Raw genomic sequence first — 21009 nt, 5'->3', positions numbered from 1 at the left:
TTGATGTTTTTCCCTTGGAGTTTGAGGTTGATGGCATTCAGCGCTTCAAAGATGTCCACCAGGTAAGCTAGAGATAGCAAAAATCCTTTTAACTGGAACTTGTCATGGAGATCTGCTTTCTGCTGTGAATCTACAAATGTTGCCACTTCTTGTCGTAGTTCATAAAGCCATCCAAGCATGTTTCCCTTCGAAAGCCATCGTACGTTTGTGTGGAAAAGAGCACCCCAGTGAGTAATATGCTCTGAGCAATGATGGCATGCGGCCCACACGCTTGGAACGCCACTTGAAGACAACGCATCCTGCTCTAGCTGCCAAACCCAAGGCATTCTTTGAAACCAAAAGGCACTCCTTGAAGCAAGCTAAGATGGACAGCAGTGGAGCATTTCGGCAACAGACTTCAAAGGTTGTTGAGGCTTCCTATGAGATCGTCATGTTGATTGCAAAGAGCAAAAAGGGCCATAACATCGGAGAAACTCTCATAAAACCAAGTGTACTGCGTGCAGCAAAGCTCGTTCTCGAGAAGGATAGTGCAAACAAGCTTTCTCAAATCTCTCCATCAAACGATACCGTCAAGGGAAGGATCGATGAAATGTCTCAGGACATCAAAGATCAAGTTCTTGACCAAGTAAGAGCTTCTCCTGTATTTGCCATCCAGTTGGACGAAACGACTGATGTTGCTCAGTGTTCTCAGCTACTGCTGTATGCTCGTTTCGTGTCAGGCAATAGTGTAAAAGAGGAAATGCTCTTCTGCCATCCCATGGAAAGTTATACAAAAGCAACAGATATTTTTCAAGTGGTATCAAACTTCTTCCAGGAAAATCAACTTTCGTGGGACTCGCTGGAAGGGGTGTGCTGGAACTGATGGAGCTCCGGTCATGCTTGGTTTTCAATCTGGTTTCATAACAAGAGTGAAAGAAAAAAGTCCATCTGCTATGGGTACGCACTGCATCCTTCATCGTGAAGCATAAGCATCCTAAACTCAATCTGCTGAAATGAGGGATGTCATGAACCTGACTATCAACGTAGTCAACTTCATCAAAGCTGGAGCCTTAAACAGTCATCTCTTCAAACAGCTCTGTGTGGCTATGGATTCTGAACATCAAGCCTTGCTTTTCTACATAAACGTATGATGGCTATCGAAGGGAAACATGCTTGGACGGCTTTATGAACTACGACAAGAAGTGGCAACATTTGTAGATTCACAGCAGAAAGCAGATCTCCATGACAAGTTCCAGTCTGAAGGATTTTTGCGATCTCGAGCTTACATGGTGGACACCTATGAAGCGCTGAATGCCATCAACCTCAAACTCCAAGGGAAAAACATCAACATAATCATGCACCATGACGTCATTTGAGCCTTCATGGCCAAACTCGAACTCTGGAAATGTCGAATTGAGGATGGAAATACAGCCAGTTTAACTTGGATTCTGCTCTCATTCACAGTTACCTTGATTCTGAGTTAAAGAAACAAATAACTATTCATCTGACTGAATCGAAAGCAGAATTCACAAGATACTTTCCAGATATAGATGGGAATCGCGAAGCCTGGAAATTCATTAGGAACCCATTTCAATGTGAAGTGCAATAGGAGTTTCTTGAGTTAAAGTTCAACTCCTCAGCTGAAGAAGATTTCAAAAAACTGGATCTAGAGACGTTCTGGGTCACGTACCCTCCTGTTTACCCTTTGATCTCACATCAAGCTCTTCGGATTCTGACAATGTTTGGATCAACGTATCTTTGTGAAGCTCCATTTTCCACGCTCGATGCTGTCAAGACCAAGTACAGAAACAAGCTTAACGTTGAAGGGGACTTGCATTGTGCTCTCTGTGGCATTCGACCACGCATTCAACATCTGGTAACAAAGAAGCAATGTCAAGTATCTCATTAAATGTCATCTCATTAAATATGCTCTGTATATGAGTGTTGCTTATACAGAATTCTTTGTTCAATACAAAGATGAACAACACGCATTTTTTCAGTTTTTCCATTTAATTCAGGAGGGATTTTTAATCATTTGGTTGAAGATGTGAGGGGGGGCGGGGGGCGTGGAGGCAAGGACGAACTGGAGGGGCATGGTGGTAAAAAGGTTCAGAATCACTGCCTTGGAGAAACCAATTTGAACAGCAATAGGAACTCTGCTTTACAGATGGCACATACCTGATGTCACAATCCTTACAAAGCATGCAGAAAAAAGTAAATAGGTTACAGGAGTACATGGTGCAAGTGGGGCTGAACATTAACACAGCCAAAACAGCAAACATGAACATACATGCAATGCACACGAACACAAACATCGTGTGCAATAATCCACCAATCAGAGAGGTTGACAACTTTCCATATCTGGGGTCCTTGTCTACCAGAACCAGAGGGGAGATGCTGTCCTACTACTGGATGTAAAAGGCAAGGGGTGCATTCAAAAGAGACTCAAGGAAGTTTTTGTCGGCCAAATAAATACAATACCAAAATTAAGCTGAGGGTCTTTGACAGCAATGTGAAGTCAATCGTCTTACTTGGATGTGAATCTTGGAAAATCAGCAAATAGACAGGATAAAACAACAGCCAAAATACAATTTTGAGAATCTTCTCGGCTGAAACAGTTACACGGCTAGTAAGAATGAGGTTGAAAGGTTATCAGGGAGGAGAAACATCATAGACATTGAAGATATCAGAATTAGGTGTACCATGGATTGGGTATGTGTTGCACATGCAAGATCAAGATAGACTGATAGAATAATATGCTGGGCACCTCACGGGAAGAGAAGGGTTGGATGGCCAAGAGATGGCTGGTGACGTACCATCGAGAAGGAAATTAACGGAATGAAGGTCACACAGAATATAATTGGAACGTGCGCACAAGACTGATGAAAGTGGCAAAAGTTCAAAATAAGCTCGATATGGCAGGCATCATGATTGGATAATAAGTAATAAGCAACATCATCAAGATTACATTTAGCGTTTTAATTATTTTGTTCATTTGTAATGCAGCATTTGTAACGCAGTTGCATTTCCTTGGGACACATGTATGCTGCCAATGCAATTCCTCTGTTACCAGCATGCTGGAACTCATTTTAATGACCTCAGAAGGATGACAAGCTGAGACAATCCAACCTGGTGTTAATTCAACAGTCCAACAGGGACTTGAACTCTAGACCCTGTTGGATTCAAGACCCTAGAATCTAAGACAAGGACTTTAACCATTAAGGCAACACCAGGCCAGTCCCCAATCTGACAGATTGGAAGTGACGTTCGGACTATAACCTAGGGTGGACAGTTCATAAAGGTAAGTGTGCTACCTTTCCACCACATCCTGTCAGATTCGTTTATAAAACCAGGACTCCTTTTTCCATTATGAACTCATTCACGGATCGTTTTCATCACAAGTTACATCACGTCATTGTTATTGTCTTTTAAAAAATTAAATTCATGCTCACATGTTTCACGACAACACAATGCAATGAATAACACTAATATAACTTATGAGTATACTTTACATATACTCATATATAAAGTATATAAAGCACTGGGTAAAAATATTTCATGACAAAAGTAATATTTCGAATGCTTTGAGTTTTGGGTAAGTTGTTTTCCACCCCACACACCCCACAAACATACAATCTGTGCCAATAAGAGCTGTCCCTTCCCATTCCCCCCAACCCAAACTCCTTTCGAAAATTCTGACTCGACTGCTCTGTTTAATTCTAAAATCATTCCACATTTGTTTGTTTCAATCAAGGAATCATTTGAACTCACGATCTCAAAACATATGTGGATAACGATTTGAATCAGGGTAAGAGGCCGTGACCAGACCGACAGGGTAAGTTTGTCCTTTTTTAGATTTTCCTTTTGACGGTAACTGACTAACCATGTGTGGAACGGTCTCGGTAGTAGCTCCACCCACGAACCGTGACGCCCACCCTTCGAGCAGCAGCTATAAAGCACCGTGTGTGGATCAACCCAGTGGAGTTTCCCTGCACAAGGCTGCCGCAGGTGGAGGATCGAAGAAGGTAAACCCATGTGTTCCTACTGTGTACCCAACCCCTGGGACGCCGGAGTAGAAGAGGGGCAAGGTGGGAGAGAATTTATTTGAGGACAAAAAAAATCTAACTGTCTTTGGCATGCTCTGAACAGGAAAATTCTGGAATGATTGGTCCTTCACAGAAGATTTCTTCTTTTTCTTCCTGGGATAATTTTCAAAGATCTCCAGCCGATCACAAAGATGGTCATTTTCTGTACATTTATGTTAGTCTGAATTTATGTTGTTAATACAATGATTTAGCTCGTTCTGGAATTGTTCAAGGGTGTCACTACTTAGGACACTAGCAGGGAGGTTGTTCCAGTCGGATATGGAATGTTGTAAAAGGCAAATTTGTCAACGTTACACTTTGGTTGATGGTGTTGAAGGATCATATTATGACGTTTCCAGGTTTTTGTTTACTTCTGTTAAAAAAGAAACTTGGGGAGATAGCTACCAACCCTCTCAATACCTCCTAAACCACTGTAAGTCTGCTGGCAGTGTGCCTCTGGGAAACACTTTGCCATTTCAAGTCGTGAATCATGCTCGAATCATCCCTTCTCTTGCGGTACTCGTAAATATACCTGCCTCTTCGACGTTGGATATTCTCCAATCTCTGAATGTCCAATTTGGAGTGGGGTCCCAAACACTTGGCATTATTCCATATGAGGTCTGCCTAAGTTTGTTGATAGCTTCCGTAAAGCACTTGGAGAGCTCTCTGGTGTTGTGGTGAACAAATCCCAATTGCTGGTTTGCCTTCCTCGAGATTGCATCAATATGAATCGTCCATTTAAAGTCACCACTTATGACCACTCTAAGGTATTTATGGGAGCTGCACTGCTGGAGAGGGATGAACTGTGTTTGGAAAATTCAGTGACTATTGGGTTACGGGTTGCTTTGAACCTCAAGAAGTGCACTTGTTGGGGATAAGTAGCAGCAGCCAAGCTGACTCAAACTTCTGCAAAGCTTCAATATCATGTTCGATCTTCCTTCCATTACTTGGGCTGTTTATTTCTCTGTACAGGACGAAGTCGTCTGCGACGAGTCTTACTGATGAAGAGACCTTCTCTGGGAGATCGTTAACGTACAAGGGAAATAGTGTGGGACCAAGGACAGCCATCTTAATACTTTCATGTTTAAAGTTGATGCTTTTCAAAATTTTAAGTAAAATGAACGCCAAAAGTACAACTCACAACAGAGGATTTTAACATTACCCAGTTTTAGATACCATTCTTACTGCAGGAAGGAAAAGGTTTTGTCTTTCTTTTCATCCTTTTGAGATAATGTGCTGGCATGAGGAATCACAGCTGTTGCCAACAAAGCATAAAAATGCGAAGGTATTCAAATAGTTGAAGTTACAAATGTTTTATGGCTCATCACTAAAACCAATCAGTTTCTTTCTGGAATAAAAAGAATGAAAAACACACAATGGATTGTTAATTTAAAAGGAAGCGAGATTCTTCTCTACCAAAGCAAGATTAGGATTTCCAGACGAAGATTACTCCAGTTTCCTTTTTTTACAAAAATTCAAAAGTAACTCCTTTTTGGCTCATTTTTCTCTGCGAATTATTTAGCGACAACTTTGATATTGACCATATCCAATAAGGCCTTCTGGATGTTTGTGAACACGATGTCATTCAGAATGTTTCCTCGAGGATTTCCCCTTAACCATGTCTTCAAGTGACACATTATACTGAATGTGCGATCACACAAAGCCATATTGTATTACGTAAAGAGCTGCAATTGTAGAATTCTGCAACTGTATAAAGTCTGGTTACATTAGTGATCTTCTGTAAATGCTCCATATTACGCAACCCCAAGATTGTCCGTCGATAATCTTGCTGGACTTTGAGTTTCTCTTTGTCGATAAGGTTGCTTTTCAGAACATCCAAAGATAATCCTCTTTCCTCCATGCAGTTTAGAATAATCTGCTTGATAGGTGTTACAAGCGAAACATCTTCCTGCTCAAATCGCTCGTTCAGCCTGCTAAGAATCGCATCGATAGCCTAAAAATATTTGATGCTTTAAGGCCCTATAAAAACCCATTGAGGAATATAAGTTGATTAATATGAGCTGGGAAAACGTCGGACTGTATATATGTGGCAAATGGTTGGAATTCCTTGTGTTTTGAGAGCTCCAATGTGATGTGTCCCAGTTGGAAGTTTAAGCAAACTGCAGTGTGTGAGATTGTTTGGAATGATGTGTGATCGGTCTCAGTGTTTTAATGTGTTTAGTTCCTTCCTTTGTAAAAAAGACCTGACCAGGATGAAGAACTCAAGAAGTAAAACAAAGTCGCTCGCACTATATCATTGCATTATCACCAGCATGTTGATCAAAAAATGCTGAAAAACATCTTTGGTGCTTCTCCAGTTGAGAAATCCAAGTGGAATTGTAAAAATGTTAATCGTTTGGGTTTTGTTGTGAATGTGGGTGGTTTGGAGCTGTATGGTGTGCTCATGGGGGTGAACTAGGCAGACGATTGGCTCTTTTTTCCGACCATACGTGTGAAGCGCAAAGTGAGGTGAGGCAGTTGGTTCACTCTGTCTGTCTGTATCCAGACATCAATCTATGATTAAGGAACCACTTCATTTCAATTGAATTTTATATTTTGAATACTGTAGAAAACGAACTTGCAGATTAGCTGCACTTTGGCTCTGAATTTGGCATATTACACTTTCTATTCATGCAAATGTCAAAACGAATGCATTAATATGTAACTGCTAAACACCTCAACAGGAAACGGGCTACAAGATTATTGAGCAGCATGTCGAATGATCGAAATACTTGTGGTGTCTGCAATGAGAAGGTTTTCCACGCAGAGGAAGTGCAATGTGAGGGGCATTACTACCACCAGAATTGCTTCATCTGCAGTGAGTCATTGTCTTCCATCATTATCTGAGTGCCAAGGTTGAACAACATCGGTAAATGCTTGTCTGAGAAATGGTTGAGGATATGTTCAACATCAGGTTCTTTTACAACTAAAATTGGCATCAGTCGACCATCTTGGATTTGATGTTTAAAAAAATAATGACGTGCATATGTTCACAATCATGTGTTGTCTTTTTGCCAAGTACAACTAAAATTGGTCCACACATGTCCGAGATGTGGTTTCAGACGAACGCATGCACGGACACGAAATTCGAGACCAAGTCCATAAGCCCCCGTTTTGGACTAAGTCCAATGGGGGCTAATAAATCCTAACCACACAGCAATGTGATATCCAAATAGCTGAATAAATAAATCCTAACAAAACAGCATTGCGGTATCCGCATGGCTAAATGAATAAGGGTTTTATGCCTTCATCTTCATTGGTCTCGTACCACCAAGATCCAACACTGACATCGATGTATCTGTTACGAAGAAGTCAATGGAGCCGTTTTTACAGCAATTTTAACTTGTGTGTTTCACCACAGACATCGTTGTAAACCATCTTTATTTAATTTTGATGAGAATGAAATGAGCTTTGGATTACCCTTGATTGGACCAGTCCTGCACATGTGAACAAACTGTCCTTTGACACTGGTTGTGTGTGTTGCAGTGAAGTGCAGAAAGAGCCTGGACAGCACAACCATCGCCACACACGAGTTGGGAATACACTGCAAATCGTGCTATTTACGAAAGTATGGTCCTAAAGGATATGGATATGAAGGGGGAGCTGGAGCAATGACTAGGTAAACTGGAGCGCATATTTATATATCACCCCGAGGCTATGCAATTGCAGAAGAATGTGTAATTGCACCTGTAAGAGCATTTGCAATGCATTTTGGTACAATACAACCTCAGTAAGTATAGGACTGTGAGATTAGTCATTGTCATGTTTACCTTTTGAGCAAAGTGAAGTCCATAATGCTAGTCTATAAGTAATAAAACATTTAAAACTCGAGGAGCACTCTTTGACATCTGACATTGCCAGATATGCCTCCGACCACATTATCACATCATTAAACATACTTGTACCAAGTTTGATTTAAATCCCTGAACCCAGATTCAAATTATTAAATAATTTTAGCTGCCAGACCATGCTTCTGATCATGTTGAAATTTAAAACATGTATTCCTCATGACTACTAGATCATAACTGTGATGTTTCACATTGATTGATTGAAGCGGTTCAAGAGAAATATATATTTAAAGATTTTCATTCAAAACAATATGGCTGCCAGACCATGTGACCTATTATTTACTCGTGAATAGGCTGCTATCCCCAAGGCTTGGGGAACATGTTGATGAGGTTTTCCCTCGATCTGTCAAGCCTTTCTGGACAAGAAGATTCTCAAAGCTTTATTCTTCAAAAAATCATAGCTGCCAATCAATGTGATCTATGACGTCATAGGTAGATAACTTTTTGTTCCTTATGGATAGCTGATCATACCTGTAAAGTTTTGCCTTGATCTGTTCAGCCATTTTGGATAAGATTTTTGAAGGTTTTTTGCAAAAAAAAAAAATAATAATAATAATAATAATGGCTGCCGAACCACATGACCGATGATATCGGCAATTTCCCCCTGCTAACCCACACAACTTGGCCCTCGATGACCCTCAAAATTTTTCATATTGATCAGATTAAGCAATCGACGTATGCAATTATGACATAAAAATGAAACCACCAATGACATCATTAAACAAGTTTGATTTAAATCCCTGAACCCAGATTAAAAATATAAAATAATTCTGGCTGTCAGACCATGTGTTCGATCCGGTTAAAATTTAAAACACATATTCCCCATGACTACTGGATCATAATTCTGATGCTTCATGTTGATTTAAGAACCGGTTAAAGAGAAAGAATCATTCAAAGATTTTTGTTCAATCCAATATGGCTGCTAGATCATGTGATCTATTAATTATTCGTGAACACCCTATTATCCACAAGGCTTGCGGAACATGTGGGTGAAGTTTCTGCTCAATCTGTCAAGCAGTTTTGGAGAAGACGATTTGCAAAAATTTGAGGGTAAATCCAACATGGCTGCCAAACCATGTGACATAATATGACATCATAGTTGGAGAACTGGATATCCACCTCATGGATAGGTGATCATTCGTGAAAAGCTTTGCTTCAATCTGTTCAGCCATTTAAAAGAAGATTTTTGAAGGTTTGTAAGTTAAAACAAGCTCAAATGAGCTAAGATCCTCGTCCTTTTATGATGACGTCATAAAAACGAATATGACGTCATTGTGATGTATCAGGTTTGCGACAAATTATCTGTGCTAATGCCCGGCTTGATTCCCGCAAACAAAATTCAAACAGCTTGCCTAGTATCGGAGATAATGGTATCAGCAATTTCCATTAGTGGTGATATTATGATGTCAACATTTTTTTCTAGGAAGAATTTCTAAAATCGGAGATGGTTACTGCCTGCGCGTGGGCTTTCTGCATATACATGGCAAGTTTCACGAAGATCCGATGAAAACTCTGGGTTGTGAAACGAAAATGTCAAAAGATAGGAATGACGTAATAAAAATTGATATGACGTCATGGTGATGTATCATATGTGCGGTAATTCATCTCTGCTCATGCCCTGTTCGATTCCCGCAAACAGAATTCAAAAAGCTTGCCTAGTTTCGGAGATAATTTTTTAGGCGATTTCCATTAGCGGAGATATTTTGATGTCATAACTTTTTTTTCTCGGAGGAATTTTCAAAATTGGAGATGGTTACTGTCTGCGCAGGGTATTTTTACATATATATGCCAAGTTTCAGGAAGTTTCAATGAAAACTGTAGGCTGTGAAACAAAAAAGTCCACAAGAAGAAGATGAAGAACAACAACGTGAGTAAGACTTAGAGATCCTCGACAAGGATCTAAAAATAATATGGCTGCCAAACCACGTGAACAATGTCATCAACTTTATTGTCCCATCAAGAGACGAACACTGCCCAGAAGCGTCCAGAGTGGAACACCGCCCGGAAGCGTCCGGACACGAACACCTCTTGGACACGGCAGTCAGATGGGTGGGCGTAGAGGATCTAGTAAAGAGAATATGTTATGCTTTATGAACAACACACACACACACACACACACACACACACACACACACACACACACTACAGTTTTGGCTGATATCAGCATTTTTTTGGAAATCAGCAGGTTGCAGTGTGATTACAGACTTTAGTGCGTGTTGTATACAATCCAAAAACATTGTCTCTTTTACCGAAAAACAACGTTGCATTTCCACAGACATTTCAGGGATATATTCACAATCATTAAGCTTTATAAATACCTGTGTGTGATGGATGAGAAAAAATTTTGGCTTGATAATTTGGAAAATACTGTTACGGATCTGGAAACCATATGCATTCAACATACAGATGTCCCAAAAGTCAGTTATGTCCTTAAGTCTGTGTGTCGTCAGATCCCTTTCCTTTTGTCTGGTGGGAGAATCAAAGGCGTGTTTGCAATTTATTTTAGTTAGGTTATTACATCCAACAAGCCATCTAACAACCATTCCATCTGCATGACCCCTCATCCCATCACGATCCACCACCAACCAGCTGCCTTCTCGCACCCTCACGTGCCAAGGCAAGATCTCGCGGTTCCGGTTTCTCGGCTCCCACAAATGTTGTAACTTTCATGATGACCTTTGCAACATTGATACTGTTGCTCAACAAGTACGAACCCGCGTGGAAGAGTGGCTGGGGTTTCCCGGCAGAGGCCGAAACCCACCCAGGAAGGGCGAGTCCATGGGAGCCTGCCTAATCACGGCGGGGAGTGAGGTCTGTTCGAGCGAGCCCCGCCCCGTTGAGGGAGGTCCATAAAATTCCTCAGCACTCTCTGAGGAGAGGTGGTTTTTTGGGGGGGTTGCTATGAAGGGGTTGTTATGAAGGTTGTTCTGAGGTTTTTGACAGGGTTGTGCTGGTTGAGACTCGAGTGAGGAAGAAGGGACTTGGAGGAAGTTCTCCACGGGTTTCTGACAAGGTTTTGGAGAAGGCTCTGAGGGTTGTTGTTGAGCGTGTAGTTCTTTTGAAGCAGAGGGTTGAGCAGAAGGTCGTGAAGGCGGTGAACGTGTCTCTGCTGGTCCCCTAAAAGGAAAGGAAAGAGCGACCCTGACCCCCTCTGTGGACCCCGATGTTCATCACCAGAGCTCCGCCACGAACCTCGAGTCCCACACGTACGACTGGGGACCAAACCAACGACCATTGTCAGGTTCCGCACCATGGAGCACCCCTTCCTCCGACAGTCAGGTACCCAGCTGGACTCTGACCCCCAGCTCGTCCCTCTCCTCGGCTGCGAGGGTCCAATAAAGAACTCTGGGTTTATTTTCATTTGTGTGTGTGTCTGCGTGTGGGCCTGTCTTTTAAGTAGAACTGAATAAGTGTTTTTGGATCATTGTAAATATTCCTCGCTTGTATATTCGCGTTGTCTTGCTTTGTGTCTTCATTTACTGGAAATAAATCATCACAGAAATGTTCCCAGTCTGTTTCCGTCCCTTCTTGCATTGGTCCAGCATGGTTCAGATCTGAGTTTAGGCGGGGTTTTAACCAGGTAATCGGACAATTGTAGCTGGGACGTCCTGGGCAGGCCCGTTCAACTGCATCCGAGCCGGAAAGGTGGGTGGCAGAGTGGTAGTTGGTAGGTGTAATTTTACCGCTGCTGGTAGAGTGAATCCGGTTCGGCCAGGCGTTCCGAGGGTGTGGATCTCTGGTAGCCGAGACCGCATGATGAGTTAGGTACATTGGATCGAGAGAAAATAACCCTATGCCACGCGGTCGAGATATTGCCGTTCCACGGTCGGTTAAACGACCCGCCAGCTCGCGGAGTTGTCCGAGCAACAGCCTACAATTCTGGAGAGTCTGGTGGAGATGATGTAGCTTTCCCCACCTTGTGGTCGTTCTCTCCACCGACCCCCGGCCCGCAACAATACGTTTATACGGCAAACGGCTCTGAAATTGGGTGCTATTTCACAACTCACTCAGAATGATTGAGCATGAACAACTCACTCAGGATGACGGAGCACGAACCACTCGCTCAGGATGAAGGAGCATGAACCACGCCCTCGGGATGATGGAGCACGAAGCACTCGCTCAGAATGACGGAGCACGATGCACTCACTCAGGATGAAGGAGCACGAAGCACTTGCTCAGGATAACGGAGCATGAACCACTCGTTCAGGATGACGGAGCCGAAGCACTCGCTCAGGTTGACGGAGCATGAACAACTCGCTCAGGATGATGGAGCACGAATCACTCGCTCAGGATGACGGAGCACGAAGCACTCGCTCAGGATGACGGAGCACGAAGCACTCGCTCAGGATGACGTAGCATGAACAACTCGCTCAGGTGAAGGAGCACAAAGCACTCGCTCAAGTTGACGGAGCATGAACAACTCGCTCAGGATGATGGAGCACGAATCACTCGCTCAGGATGACGTAGTATGAACAACTCACTCAGGATGACGTAGCATGAACAACTCGCTCAGGATGAAGGAGCACAAAGCACTCGCTCAGGATGACGGAGCATGACACACTCACTCAGGATGACGGAGCATGACGCACTCACTCAGGATGACGGAGCATGACGCACTCACTCAGGATGACGGAGCATGACCCACTCACTCAGGATGACGGAGCATGACCCACTCACTCAGGATGATGGAGCATGACGCACTCACTCAGGATGACAGAGCACGAACCACTTGCTCAGGATGACGGAGCACGAAGCACTCGCTCAGGATGACGAAGCCCGAAGCACTCGCTCAGGATGATGGAGCATGAACAACTCGCTCAGGATGATGGAGAACGAACCACTCGCTCAGGATGACGGAGCACGAACCACTCGCTCGGGATGACGTGGCGTCGCAAAAGCGTCCGCAGTGAGTGAACAAATCGCTCAGAATGATGTAGCACGGTATCGCGATTGACTATAGGGTGCTCGGTAAGTGGCTTAAGCACTCAAGGAAGCACTCTATTTAAATGGTTGATAAGGAACGGCTGGTCAGTCTGTGGATGCATACCATGTAGGATCCCTTTAAGTTTACACACACCTGGCACACACTGACACTGCCATTTATTAGTATAGATGTGTGGGTTGTTACTGTGACTGACTTCGTAAAAATATTCCACTGTGAACCACACCCATATAGATCTGATTGGGCAAATGTCCTTGGCTTGCTCCGCCCCCATCAGACTGATTGACAGTCTTAGTCCCACCCCTCCCTCCCTTCCTGTTCCTTTACAAAGGAATGCAGTTTTACATGCTTTTCGTGAAATCCTTTCAAGATGTGAAAATTTTGATATGAAAGGATGCTGCACCAAACAAAACGATCGGATGATACCACTCATTTCCGCTAAGAGAGGCAGCTCAGAAATACGCCATCTGAAGATTATTGTTGTTGTTCTTCTTCTTCTTCTTCTTCTTCTTCTTCTTCTTCTTCTTCTTCTTCTTCTTCTTCTTCTTCTTCTTCTTCTTCTTCTTCTTCTTCTTCTTCTTCTTCTTCTTCTTCTTCTTCTTCTTCTTCTTCTTCTTCTTCTTCTTCTTCTTCTTCTTCTTCTTCTTCTTCTTCTTCTTCTTCTTCTTCTTCTTCTTCTTCTTCTTATTATTATTATTATTATTATTATTATTATTATTATTATCATGAATGAGAAGATTTTCCAGTTTTTACCACTCTTGGTTTTTTGCATTTATGTTTTTTCCTTTGTCATGGTCTGGAGTATTGAAAAGTGATCACTGCCAAGACAATCGACTGAACAGACCATGAAGGCTCTCATATATAGCCAAAGCAACATCTTAGAGAAGCAAGTATCCTGTTTGCAACAATAGCAACAAGTGCCATTCTAGTTTTACGTGTTCTACAATGAAAATTCCATGCCAGCCATTAATTATCCTCTTGATGTGAAGGTCTTGATTTTCGTCCCAGCTGTTTTCCTCCTCATACCATTCATTAACTCGCATGTACTGGGACAGGGAACTGGCGATTCAGAGTTTGTCACCTTGTTTCATTACTGGCCTACATGTTTTGCTCTGTGTTGTCATGGGTTAAAGGTTGTCGTTTTCCCTCAAGTTAAAAAATAAATCTTTAATGATTTTTTTTCTTCACTGGATGGTAATTTCTCAAACTAATTTCCAAAGCAAGAGTAATTTTCACCGTTTTATTATTTATAATTTGATTTCTGTTTGAGTTCTCTTTTCATGATGAAAATTCCTTAAATGTAACGTGTAAAGTGGAATTTGAAATACGAGATATCCAAATACAATGTCGAGAATTGCAGATTTACACTACCGGTCAAAAGTTTTAGAACACCCCCATTTTTCAGTTTTTACTGAAATTTAAGTAGTTCAAATCCAGTGAATAACCTGAAATGGTACAAAGCAAAGCGGTAAACTGCAAGAGCTTAAAAAAAAGTTTCGGTTTCCAAAAACTGAAAAATAATTTAAATTTCAGAGTTGATAAAAAGGCCCTTTTCAGGGAACAAGTAATGGGTTAGCAATTGCAGCTCTTCTGCAGCAATGGAAGTAAATTAAGCCTCGAAAGTTGATGCAAACAATTCCTACAGGTATCCCAAATTTGTTGATTAGTTCCAAACCCTCTGTCTGTATGAAAGCAGTGTTGGAACAGATTGTGTTGCTACACCCTCTGAAGCATTATTTGGACAATATTGCACTGCAGGAAGTAGTGTATTGCTATCATAATGGTGAGAAAAAGACAATTAACAAAGGAAGACAGACAGACCATTATAACTCTTAAAAGTGTAGGTCTTTCCTTTAGAGAAATTGCAAAGTAAAACCAAGGTGTCAGTAAGTGCAGTTTCCTACACCATCAAAAGGCACTTGGAAACTGGAGGAAACTCTGACAGGAAGAGGTCTGGCAGACCGAAAGCCACAACACCATCAGAAGACAAGTGTCTGAGGGTCAACAGCTTGCGAGAGAGGTGGCTCACAGGATAGCAGCTTCAAGCACAGCTTAACACTGGTCGAAGTAAGGAAGTCTCAGTTTCACCTGTGAAGTGAAGACTTCGAGCTGCAGGTTTGACAGGTCGAGTGGCAGTAAGAAAGCCTTTGCTGAGATGGCAAAATAAGAAAAAGAGGCTTGCCTGGGCCATGAAGCACCGCCAGTGGACGACTGAAAACTTGAAGAAGGTCTTGTGGACCGATGAATCAAAATTTGAAATCTTCGGTTCATCACGCAGGGTTTTTGTACGCCGTCGAGTTGGCAAAAGGATGGTTCCTCAGTGTATGACACCAACTGTCAAACATGGAGGAGGAAGCATGATGACCTGGGGCTCTTTTGCTGGATCCAGGATCGGCGACTTGCACAGAGTGACGGGCACCCTGAACCAACAGGGCTACCACAGCATTTTGCAGCGCCATACAATACCCTCTGGTCTACACCTAGTTTGTCAGGGGGTTCATCCTACAGCAAGATAACAACCCAAAACATACCTCCAGGCTATGTCAGAACTACCTGAGAAGAAAAGAACAAGACAATCGGCTTCAAATCACGGAATGGTCAGCACAGTCTCCAGACCTAAACCCCATCAAGCTGGTTTGGGATGAACTGGACAGAAGGGTGAAAGCAAAGCAACCTACAAGTGCAACACATTTGTGGGAACTTCTGCAACAGTGTTGGGAAGAACTTTCCGAACAATATTTGATTTCCATTGTGGAAAGAATGCCACGAGTATGTTCGGCTGTTATATCTGCAAAAGGTGGCTACTTTGATGAGTCAAAAATTTAGACTAAATTTTGTTCAACAAAACGATTCCATTATTTCTTTTTTATCTGCAATTGTTTATTTGGTAGATGCTTTAATTTCAGAGCAGAATGAAACATTAAACTGCTTAAATTTCAGTAAAAACTGGAAAAATGCTGATGTTCTAAAACTCCAGACCGGTTGTGTACTTCAATACATCTTTGTTTTTTGAATTGAAACTTTATTTAAAATCGTTGCGGGGGAATGCTTGAGTTCACCGGGTCTAATCCCGTCATTTACCGACATCTTTTTATCCAAATGCTGTGAAGCATCTTTGGGAAGTGCATGGTTGAAAGAATGAGTATTTTCATTATTTATTTTTAATTCTTTATTCCAAACCCTGAATGTGTGCAGGCCAAAGACAAGCGGCAGTGACCACACATCTAGCTCATCAACATCTTCCGAGATTACTCAGACCTTTGAAGTGACACCAATGGTCTTTCCAATTGTGTAGAGTGCGCTTGTGTTGCTGCATCCTTGCAATGCCAGAGGTTGAAAGGTAATGTTTTGTTGCTTGTATACTTAATCTCTTTTGTATTTGGCCTCAACCACCCTCCTTCCCCAACCTCACATGCCACACATTCAACAGGTGACATAATCTTACTTTCTACAGTTCATTCATGCATAAGTTATTGTCAATTCAAATCTGCATTTTTAGGCTGACAGGTAAAATCATTTGTAGCCTGGAAGTTTGCACACTCAAATCTGAGCTATCTATCCTTGGTTTGAATCTTGACCCAACTTCAAACTGTTGTTTCAATATAACGGTGGACATGTTGGGTGTGTGACCATGATGAATTGATTCCATTTTGGTGAATATCCGAATCCAAATCTGGATATGCATATTATTTGTTTTTAAAGTGATTCTTCACCATTGAGAGATTAGGGCCAAAAACTATATATGGCATGACATTTCAAAAATGTATTGGGCCCGATATGTTCCCATGGATCAGGCATTACGTGGTGGAGGTATGCGCTCTACTGAGTGCCCTTCTCGTTTCAGGTTGTTTTGCAATAAATTTTGGACAGAAAAGTTTTGGGTCACGCAGGGTCCTCTGGCCCTGAATTATCTCCACTGAGTCTGTGCTACCCTCTCAAATTCTTCTTCATCACGCAGCTATTTGTGGAATACAACTTCTACTTGCTTGACTAGCCATAGTTTTTTTAACCTCCACCACCGAAGGTGAAGGAGGATGCTTTCACCCCTCTCAGTCTGTTTGTTTGTCTTTTTTTACTTGCAAAATCGAAGATTTTTCAAGCATATTAGTCAGTCGATTTTGTTATTCTGTCTGTCTGTTTGTCGCCTGCAGGTCACAATTCTAAACTGATCATCATGAAACTTTCCCAAGTTGTGGAAGGAAGCCTATTGATTTTGAGGTCAAAGGTCATCTTGAGGTCAAATCTCTGAAATCGTAATTTTTCATCCGATTGACTTGAAATTTGAACAAGATTTGCATATTACATCACTGAATTAGGAAACCAACTATTTTTGAGGTCAAAAAGTCAAAGGTCAACTCAAGGTCAAACTTCTAAAATCATGAATTTTTATCTGAAACATCAATTTTCATCCAATTGACTTGAAAATTAAACAGCAATTGCATCATGGTACATTACTGAATTGGGAAACCAACTATTTTTGAGATCAAAAAGTCAAAGGTCAAACCTCTGAAATCATCAAATTTCATCTGAAAAATCGTCAATTTTCATCTGATTAACCTGAAAATTCAGCAGCAATTGCATAGTACAACGCTGAATTTGGAAACCAACTATTTTAGAGGTCAAAAGGTCAAAGGTCGACTCAAGGTCAAACTTCTAAAATCATCAATTTAAATCTGAAAAATAATCGATTTTCATCCAATTGACCTGAACTTGTGAATTTTAATCTTTACAAGATGACCCGTGAACCCGTTGGGTTCCCGTTGTGACAGCGGTTGATGAAAAAAATAATTTCAAGGAAAAAAAAAAGATCGCTCCAGCGAACTATACCGCTGAGGTTGTTTGCATTGATCAAATACTCCCGAAGAGGACTTGACTGAATCGGGAATTGATTTTTTAATAATATTTTTCGTTGCCCGATTTGAACGAAACTAGATAATGCACACCGCAGGCGAATGTTGAGTACCGTGGCCCTAAAATTTTTGTGCTATCATGTGCCGTGTTGGCTGTATTTCGAAAACATACATACATACATACATACATACATACATACATACATACATACATACATACATACAAGATGAGAGTTTTAGTAATATATAGATGAAATGGATAATCTCATGGATCCATGGCAACCTTTGGAGAGGGGGTGGATTTTCCAAGTATCGTGTGACAAGGAAAAATGATTCAATTTTGTTGAAGATCCGAATCGGATCTGATAATTTTTTCAGTGATTCTTCACCATTGAGAAATTGGGCTAAACTGATGCCACGATATCTTAAGTAATTGTGGATGGATTCGGATGAAACTTGGTGGACAGGTTGAACGTATGATCACAACGAATTTATTCAATTTTGTGAAGATCCGAATCCGGAATTGGATATGAGAATGATTGAATTTTAAAGTTATTCTTCACCATTGAGAGATAAGCCCAAAAACGATATATAGTATGATATTTCAAAAATGTAATGAGCCCAATATGTTCTCGTGGATCAGGTATTTCGTGGTGGTGGTATGCACTCTACCGAGTGCCATTCTACTCTTAATTAGGTTCCTTATTTGCTTCTTTGTGAGATTTTTGCTTGTTTGCTTTTTAATGGAATGACTGATGATTGGCTCATTAATGAAATGACATGGATTATTTGGTTATGGATGAAACAACATTGATTATTTGCTTATTATGCAATGATATTGATAATTTGCTTATTAATGAAATGACATGGATTATTTGGTTATGAATGAAACAACATTGATTATTTACTTATTAATGCAATGATATTGATAATTTGCTTATTAATGAAATGACATGGATTATTTCCTTATTAATTAAATTACATGGATTATTTGCTTTATAATTAAATGGTTGATTATTTGCTTATTAATGACATTTTTGCTTGTTATTGTAACTAGTTCCCACTTGTTCTTGTGGTACTATTACATGATAACTGATTGTATTAAACTTGAAGGTTGTATAGAAATTGATTATAGTTTGGATACAGTTTGAGGTAACTTTGAGTCATTGTCAGCATCCTGAATTCTACAAATTCCGGCTCTGAATGTCTGCTCAGGAGGCAATGACAAACCATCCACCATAAACCCCTGCCAAGAGACTATGACACCAGTACTGACACTTGAAGAGTATGATCCATTGATGAGTTGCCATTTGTTCCCTCTAAGCCTGTATTTAAACATTCCATTCACATGATCTGTTTTGGGTAGACACAAGTTTTGGGATTAAAAATAAAACATTTTCATTCCACTCCATGTTGCTACTTGCCATGAGAGTGATTGAAGTGATTCCCATTTTCCTGAATTGTATCATGATTTTGTAATCCTTCCTCAGTTGTAGTACAGTATCTGATTGCTATGGTGGTGGGTGGTAGTGATGTGATTGGGAAATGATCCCAATGTTTTGTTTTCATTGTTTCCATTGTAGTTGGCTGTTTCATACTGTGTGTTTGTAACCTCTTTGTGGTGTAATAGAAATGGTTGCTCCATGACAAGCCATTTGCTTAATTGTATTCAATGCTGTTTGACAACCAATGTCATAAAAATGTTCAGGGCTTAATCTCATTTCCTTTTGTACCAGAAACCTGGTAGTACAGTAATAATGACAATTTGTAGTAACATGCTATATAATCCTTACTATAATTCACGGACCGTGTTTGTTAGTGTGTTTGTCGTGCTACTCCTCCTACAGTTCTTGGCCAAGTACATCCAGACTTGCTACAGAGGATCAGCATGACCCCAATTAATGTATGGGGGTGTCTTTATCTTTGTCGGTGGTCTTGGGGAGGGGTGAGGGGAGGTTCGCAAATTCTCCATGTAAATGTGTATCATGTATCACTGCCTCCAGGTGGGAGAGGGTATAATGTCGGTTGACTATACACCACCCAAATATAAGTATGCATCAGAAGAACGCATAGCATGCTTGGAGCAAGATCACCTGTATTGCGGGTACTTTGCTAGGAAAACAAAAACACCAAATAGTTTGTATGATCTAGATCATGTAATATATTAACCTGGATGTGTTCATTTTGAGTCAGTATGAATACGATCGACAAAACGAGGTGTATTGATCCCATCGTGTGCTGCCTTTTTGGCTGCTGGTTGCATCATTGGTTAGGGGCACAGCTATACCACTGATTCAGTGCCCCTATTACCAATATACTGGTGCTCATTTCGCCAACCTCACAAGGATGACAGACTGAGTCAACTCCCTGGTATTAATTCAGTGGCAACCAGCGCTCAAACCCAGGACCCTAGGATCCCAAGCCACCACCCTAACCGCTAAGCCAACACCAGGCATAGGTATATTGATGGATGAATTAATTAATGTAAACCAAATGGTAAAATGTGACAGCCCATGGGAACCAAGTGAGGTCGCTGTGGCATGATACTGGAATGTTCCAAAAGAGCATTCTGTATGGGATCATGTACCCTATAAGAACTGATTCTCAGTGAGGAAGATCTCCGACAGGAATATTCTGCACATTACTTAAATATCTAAATCTACTTCCTTCCATCTGCTCAATATTGTCGTGGCCTTGGGGTTTGAGGTTTGCCACAAGGGGAAGCACTCAAGTTCCTCCTGAACACCCGGTCCGGAGGTCGTGGATAACTCCGTAGCCTGGTAGGTTGTTAAGCAACCATGAATGCTGATTGGAACTGCCAATCCTGGAGGGTGTCACTACTTCCTGTGGTTACCTTACCTGTGGACGACCACACCAAGTGGGTTTTGTGCTGTCAGTGCACACCCAGACTACTGCCGAGCGTAACAGTGAGTGTGCGCTGGCTAACAGACCAAATCACGTGGGGTAGAACTTCCCAGCCTACACTATGTGCGGATCATGCTGGATCAATGGAGGAAAAGACACAAACCGGGTGCATTTAAAATGAAAGCAATTTTGTTATTATTTGCAAGGGCGACAAAAGGTATTTAGTGCAATAAGCAAGGGATTTAACACATTAAAATACGTAAAGCAGGGAAAGCAAGGATGGGTAAGGTGCGGCAAAAGAAATGCAATGCTTTACAAAAGCAAAGAGACAGTCCAGAGTTATACCGATCTCAAACTTCTACAATCTTATCTTACACTAAGATGACAGGCGCCATCAGAAACACTCCCGAGGAAAGTTGGATAGTTCTGAGAGAGAGGAG

The 21009-nt window shown here is 41.3% G+C and overlaps 1 protein-coding gene across 1 annotated transcript; it reads left to right on the top strand.

Moving 5' to 3' along the window:
• Nucleotides 1-241: 241 nt before the first annotated feature.
• LOC147035108 (uncharacterized) lies at nucleotides 242-19419 on the top strand. The gene is made up of 6 exons (XM_085893733.1): nucleotides 242-625; nucleotides 3889-4004; nucleotides 6749-6882; nucleotides 7551-7683; nucleotides 16050-16194; nucleotides 17006-19419. The coding sequence occupies exons 1-5, from the start codon at nucleotides 257-259 to the stop codon at nucleotides 16147-16149; spliced, it is 852 nt and encodes a 283-aa protein (XP_085749859.1). The 5' UTR covers nucleotides 242-256; the 3' UTR covers nucleotides 16150-16194; nucleotides 17006-19419.
• The last annotated feature ends 1590 nt before the right edge of the window (nucleotides 19420-21009 follow it).

Source organism: Eptatretus burgeri, chromosome 1 (assembly GCF_056783735.1).
Source record: "Eptatretus burgeri isolate ZD-2024b chromosome 1, Ebu_testis_v1, whole genome shotgun sequence".
In the NCBI taxonomy this organism is placed as follows: Eukaryota; Metazoa; Chordata; class Myxini; order Myxiniformes; family Myxinidae; genus Eptatretus; species Eptatretus burgeri.
Note: the sequence above shows the minus strand (reverse complement) of the source record. Positions and strands in the feature narration are given on the sequence as shown.